General features: G+C 46.7%; 1 protein-coding gene across 1 annotated transcript in view; it reads right to left on the bottom strand.

Moving 5' to 3' along the window:
• Nucleotides 1–6,567, bottom strand: part of SIM1 (SIM bHLH transcription factor 1) — a 70,146-nt gene extending 63,579 nt beyond the window's left edge. Inside the window, exons 1-2 of the mRNA XM_090037213.1 lie at nt 6,338–6,567; nt 4,876–5,572 (exon numbers count right to left, since the gene is read on the bottom strand). Coding sequence (XP_089893339.1) covers nt 4,876–5,050 — 175 coding nt within the window. The 5' untranslated portion in view covers nt 5,051–5,572; nt 6,338–6,567. The remainder of the gene's footprint in view (nt 1–4,875; nt 5,573–6,337) is intronic.
• Between the last annotated feature and the right edge of the window lie 457 nt (nt 6,568–7,024).

Raw genomic sequence — 7,024 nt, forward strand, 5'->3', positions numbered from 1 at the left:
TATGATTTTTTTTAAAAAAGTCTACGGTAAATCACATGCGTTCATTTGTAACAAAACTGAGTTAAGAAACATTCCTGTTTCTTTAAATGAAAAATGTTGGCTGAATAAACACCACTTTACTGGAATTGAATGGAAGAAAACGCCAATACTGGTGCACTTGAGAATGAAATACCATGAAATACCACCGTTTTTCATTTCTGGTGCTCACAGAAATTTAAATACTTTAAGCAAATGTCCCTCTGTCAACCCCCAAAAGGAGCCAACATGTTCGAAATACACCCAGATCGCTATAGAAGGAAGGATACAAATCAAAGTAATTTTCTTTACAAGTAACCAAAGTTGAAAATGATTGCAGCAATTCACTATTTCACACGGTATGGACACGAAGGTCGAAAAACATCCGCCAGTTTAAAAAAAAAAGTTATTTTTATTAGCCAGAGAAGGGGATGTTTCTAAAAAAAATATGATTTCATCCATTGATCTTCCGTATGCTTTCTAACTCATAAATCTGCTCTTGCAACTGTTATGCGAGAGTTCAGTCCTGCACTTCACATTTTAAGTCGACATCAAAACTGGTATTAAGCACAGAAAGGCAGCGTGGAGAGTAAACTGCAGCTTAAAGGCTTTTAAATGAGAAAAACTTCTGTAAGAAAATAAACATTGAAACCTAATGCTCAATCATTTCCCTTAGCAGTAAGAAAAACAGCATTAAATCACCTATCCACGTGGGAAAGGTTTTTTTTTCTTCTGTTAGTCTTTTATCCCCCTAAAATAAAACAAGATTAAGGATTTCAATATTGAAATACTAACCATTATTATTCTACAAAGGTTTATATAAACAGAGGCTTTGTAATTAAACGCCTTTCTCTTAGAGAAACTACCTACCGATGTATAGTGATTTTCTGTGATCGTTTAACTAAATTATTTCCTCGCTGAAAAGCGTGTTCTTATCTAAATATATTACGCAGAACACATATTCATCGCTTGGCTCAGGTGTGTCCTCTTAGTTGTAGTAATAATTATAACAGTAATAATAATGAAGACGAGACCTTGCTATATAGATCGGCAAAACTACAAATCTATATGTAGTTTTCCCATATATATCTATATGGGAAAGAAAACAATGCCAGAGTTTGGCTGTACGTGCTTTACCCTTGATGCTGTAGGAGTCTATTTAATATTACACCGCAGTGTTAGGACTATATCTTATCCTCGGGTTTTTGAAAGGCTACTGCAGCTCTCCTGCAGCACGCCGGCACCGGGATGGCTTCTGGTCATTTCCCAGAGCAGCTAAAGCAAGAGGGCCACTGCACACCCCTGTTTGTCTTGCAGATTCTTCTCTCCACGGAAGTTTAACTCTCTTTTTGTACCAAGCCGAAGCGAATTGCCCAAGCTGCTGATTTTCCTGTTTGTTTTTTAGGTAGCACAATTTCCTCCCTTCCTAGGTTAAATATAGACCAGTAAAGTGGAAACAGGAGAAACGTCCCAGTGTTGTAAACTGGCTTTCCCCAGAGAATTAATTTAAGAGTTAAACCGTACCCTAACCACAAACTCAAGAGGGAGCATCATGGTCATATTCTTAAAGCGTTTCTTTAATGTAATAACATGGTAGCTTTCCCTCTAGCATTAGGGCGTTCATTAGCTGCATTCAATAAACAACGTCTTCGGATTTATATTGGAAGGAATCATAAGAAACAACACTATGATTGCTTTGCGTGTATCTATTTTACACCACCCCCCCAAAAAAATCCTAAAAATAATCCAAAATCTGGCTACATAATGATTACAAATGATTATGTGCGGAAAGATGTCCGCATGCTATTTCTGTCTATTCAATTTTCTATCTGTGTATGGAGTCTATATCTTCCTAGATGTAACCATTTATAATCAGTCTAAATAGATGTGAATTCATTAGATAAATAAGGATACAATTATAAGGGTTACACTGTAGCTGTTCTTAAGTAGATACCCTCTAGGCATAGTTATTCCAATAAGAGATTTAGAAACTAGTAGGTCGGTGACGTAGGATGTCCTGTGATGACGTGATATTTCGCCATCTTCCTTAGCCTGTTATCTCCACTCTTTTAGTCGGGAGAATGTCTTTCCCAGTGTTTCATGTCAATTTCTTCCAAATGGGTTAAGAAATAGCAGGAAGATTCCCACACATAAATATAGTCAACGATTTCTCCCTGCTCCCTTCTTCGATTTTCCCTCCCAGCTCCCTGATATACTGTTTCCTTGACCCCCTCTAGCTGCGGCCCCCCAAGCTAATAAGTAGGCGAGACCTGGACTGGAGACACAGGCCCCCACCGCAGAAAATGCTATAGGCAAAACTTGTATGGGCTAAGCACATCCTGGGGTGGGCCACTGCCTGACCCAGCATTGCAGCTTTGCTTTGCTCAGGCCCGAGATCCCCCGGCAAATCCAGGATGCGCCCGGAGCCCCTGCTCCCCCTTCAAGAAAGGTGACAGATGCCTCCAGCTCAGCTCCACAGGTATGGCGGGTTGAGTGGCAGTGGCTGGGATTCGTGCTTCTTACTCACAGACCCAGAGCTCTTCTGAACTACAGAGGGAGGCTTATTTCCCGAGCAGCGCAGCGCACGCCAAGTAGCCCCTCCAGAGCAAGACGTGCTTCTGTTTGGGTGGCTCGGTGAGAGACGTTGCGATCTACGCACTCTCCTATGCCTGAAGATGGGCGCGTGTGCCCGAAAGCGTGCAAATACTCTCTCTCCTTTTTTTGCAGCTATCTAGTTGGTGGAACAAAAAGATATCACCTCTGCCAAGAGTTTCGATTGCTCGGGGTCTGTTCTGCACCCTCTTCTCTCACACGCAAACAGATCCAGAGGGAAATACAGGGGGAACAGGACTAAATGAGGTCCCTCCTAACCCTAAGATCCCCAGGACTCTCTGATCTTCTCCTGGCTACAAGAGCGGACGCCACACATGCGCGTCCAGGGGATTTCCCCCCCCCGCCTTCTTTTGAGCCAGACTCTTTGTCCCTGCCTGCCTTCTTCATTTGCAGCTCGCCTTTAATTAGGCTCGGCGGGCTCTGCCGCTTTGCGCGCTGTGTTTAGCCTTCTCCTCTGTCTCTTTTCTCAAATTAGCATATGCTTTGGACAGCAGCGGCTCCGGCTCCGGTGCACTTTGCCACGCAATTCCCCAGTGCATTCAAACATTCCGCTTTGCCACGGAGGGACTGGGATCAGCTATTCTTCTCTTCCCATGATTACTCAGAGCCGACAAGCAACACCATATGCTTCTTCTGATCCAACAACCCTCTGCATAGGCACCAATAATTGACGAGACCCGCTCGAAATCACGCAGGACGGGAGCCTACTGAGACTGCAGGAGTTGACAAATCATTGTTAATAATCCTTTTAGGAACACCGCGGCCCTCAAGAGTTTGCAATAGCTTTATTTTTATAAACTACGCCTTAACAGTATAAAGGACAACTCGATCTCTTTTTAAACACTAGGCAGCCTCCCGTAATGATCTTCCCGGCGCAGACACGCCAGGAATGTGCTGTTTGATTTATTTTTCTTTTCCTTTTCAGGAAAGGCTTTTGGGTCATCTCCGCGCTTGGTTTCAAGTCATGAGATGGCTAATGTTGGTCAAGGAAATTAGTTTGGAAATGGGTTTTCTTTGCAAAAGCTGGCAAGGGAAGGCGAGGGGGAAGGATACCTTTCCAACTCTTCCCTCGTCCAAATCATTATAAGTGGCCTGAATGTCTATGACCTATTCAAAAGTGGAAATACAAGATTATTTTCTTAAAGGCTTGAGTTTCGATCCACTTCTAAACGCAGGTACTACCATGTTGCCCTGCTTTTTCCGGACAAAAGCACCCGCTCAGTCACAGAGCTGGCCTTCGCTTGTAAAGCACGAGATCTGATCTCTTTTGAAGCGATTTATGTGGTTACAATATTTGTTTTTAGCTCGAAGGGAAGAATTCCCCACTTCGTACTGCTCTTTTCTACCTGCACTGTGATCTGTTCCTGGATCCACATAAAAAAAAACATTGCCCGTTATTTTCCTCCTCCTCTTCCACATTAAAAGCAAAAGTTTCAGGGTAGGAGGGAACTTTCTTCAGTCCTTAACTTTTCCTCGGGTTTGTTTTGCTTGGCAGCGGTTCTACACATCCATGTGCAAACTTTAGACTGCGCCAAGCCTCAAGAATCCCCAGCGCTGGTTGCAGCGGACAAAGCTGGACAATCGCTAAGTCAAGGTGAAGTTGCCCGTTGACTTGTGCAGGAATTGGGGAAGGCCCGAAACTATCGTAGTTTAAAGTCTTCTCAACCTGGAACTTCTATTAATAGCCCTGACATCCGTCACCCTCTCCATACCGCTCCAGTGCTGCTCTCCCCAAGATCCGGCCCCTTCCCAGCACAAGCAGGTCTTGCTGGGTCGCTTTCTTTAGCTGGTGCTGTACGCCCTAAGTATTGTACCCACCGCTCCAGACTTGAACTAAGACTTTAGGACTTTGCATAGACTAAAGTAAATATTTACCCATATATATTTACCCATATATTAACTCCCCCACCATCACCCCCGGTATGTGTGATTTGCCCTTTGGGGTGCTATACGTGCTCCGCGGGAAAGCTGATCTCTCGGGGTGGGAAGGGAAGTCATGTTTGTTTTAGGAGAAAACGCAGCTGAGCTCAGTATCTTGAAGTGTTGACAAAAGCCCCGCCGGTCCCCATCCAAACGTGTCGTGAGTACGGAAGGGAAGGGAAAGTGTCTAGGGGCAGGAAAAGGCGCAACCCCAGCCCCGTCCTTCAGGGACGACCCCGGGCCGGTGACATTCACGGACAAGTCAGCGATCTCCCGGCCCGCGAGGTGCATGCAGGCGGGCAATTCATTCCCCATAAAGGCACTTACCTTCAGGAAAAACCACCCTCATTTTTAAATAGCTGGTGGTGAGCCGGATTATGGATGCTTTGTCCAACTGAGAGGTGATGGCCGAGGGCAAAGGCAGTAATTTAGCCAGTTCATAAAATTCACTGTTTTCTTTCTCCCGTCTAGTCCGGGCAGCATTTTTGGATTTCTCTTTCATGATGGTTTTTTCCCCCTTCCTTCTTACAGTTTAAACTCCACAGCTTCATCCAAAGCGGGGGCAGAAACTTTCAGCAACAATTCATCTTGCAGAAGCCTCAAGCATCGTTGCTGAGCGCGGCTGGTTTGCTTGTTTTGTTTAAAAACAATGAAAAGCCAGGAGTTACATTGAAAAATACACATATATATGTGTGTGTGCGCGCGTGTGTATATAGATATATATAATAGATTCACTTTAAGATTGACGTTAGCTGAATGCAAGCGGCTTCGGAAAGGTGTTTTTCGATGCAGCTCGGACAATCCAAGGGGCTGCAGAGAAAACTAAATGCCTCCCGCACCGGCCCGCGCCCCAAGGAGGGAGGTCAATCCTTTCCTTCTGCTCATTGCTGCAAACATAGCTCCTCGGGAAAGAGACATAATAATCCCTTTTATTTTAGTCTTCTGCTGTCCATCCGAGGCCTGAAGTCATTGGTTTTTAGGCTCCTCCAGCAGGGATCTGGCTCAGGTAACTTTCTCCGTGCCACTGTGAAGACAACAGCATGCCTTGGGGTGAGACACCTCCTACACAATGCTACACATACATAACCAGGTCCGTGAGATCCTCACTACATGCCAATGGACAGAAGAGTCAGGAATAAGGCGAATTTTCGCCACCGGGACACGGGGTTCTCTTCTCGGGTGGGGAGTGGGGGCAGGAGGAGAAGCAGAAGAAATGATCAGACACCCTCCCTAGTCCCTCCGCCCCGGAACATTTCGTCTGCACGCAAGTGCATTCAATGACAGACAGAAATTAAATTTTTTAAAGTTTTTTTTTTTAAAAGGAAATCGACACTTCAGGGGAAAAAAATAATAGCGTGTCTTCCTCTTTAAATGTCACCAGGACAGGTCGTCCTTAGTATAGCCAGCACGGAATCAAGTGCGCACCGCTCAGATCCTCACACGTTTGTACTCTCTCCAAGTGTTCTCGCAACTCCCTGCGGTGGAAGCTTTAGCTTAATTTCTAAAGTCTTCCCCTGACCTGTTCATCCAGGTTAACATTGCAGGTGATTTGGACTCATGCTACTTCCCCTTCCCGCCTAGGGATGGAGGTCTCATTCTGCCCGAGAGCAAGGAAAAAGATAATCCCGCTTGACCTGATGCACAGACAGAACCAGCCCAAACTGAAGTGACATCACGGGCAAGGGAAACAAGACTAGAGAGACCCGCTTCGCATTTCTCTTCCACAGGTAACATTGTTCCTCGCCTCGGAGAAGGGATCACCGGATGCAAGTGATCTCCTTTGACCTACCTTCAATCCCGCACCCAGCAGTCTGCAGAGAGCTTTCCCAGGGTGAGGAGCCCAGCTCTTTAATTGAGATCATTAAGAGCAGAGGGAAAGTTTGCTTCTCCCCCAGCTGGGTAGACAGATATTGCCTCCTTCCTATCCCCTTTATGTGCTTGCAGACTCTCCCTCTCCCATAATGGGGACGAAGCTGATATTAATGAAGTAGCCCTAATTTGAGGCTGAGAAATGCCTAATAACTTCTTTATGGCTAAAAGGCTTTTTTAGCACAACTTCATTTCTCTCCCAGCTTCAGCCTAGCCCTCCCTTAATGCCACTCACAGACCCACCTCGCCTCCCATTGGTCCCTGGCTTCCCAAGGTCGGCCTCTCACTGGCCCAAAGGCAGAGTGACGCCACCGCGCTCCGGCCACACCCCCTTTTACCCTTGCGAGAGGCTCGGCGCTGCAGCGCCCGCCCTCTGACCTCGCGGGTCCCGGGGCTGCTGGAGCCCGGGCGCGGGGCCCCCGCGGGGCCTGGGGGGGTCGCTCCCGCGGGGCGCGGGGCTGGGCCGGCGGGGGAAGAGGGGATGTCTGCCTGCAAGCTTTTGCTCTGCTTCCTCCTGGCTTGCAGCGGGGGCCGGGAAGGCAGCCTCCGGGGCGAGGGGTCCTGAGTTGGTGGGGAGACCCGGTCAGTGCTACCCTTGGTAACACAA

Source organism: Crocodylus siamensis, chromosome 1, assembly GCF_052110815.1.
Source record: "Crocodylus siamensis isolate JL-2025a chromosome 1, ASM5211081v1, whole genome shotgun sequence".
Lineage (NCBI taxonomy): Eukaryota > Metazoa > Chordata > Crocodylia > Crocodylidae > Crocodylus > Crocodylus siamensis.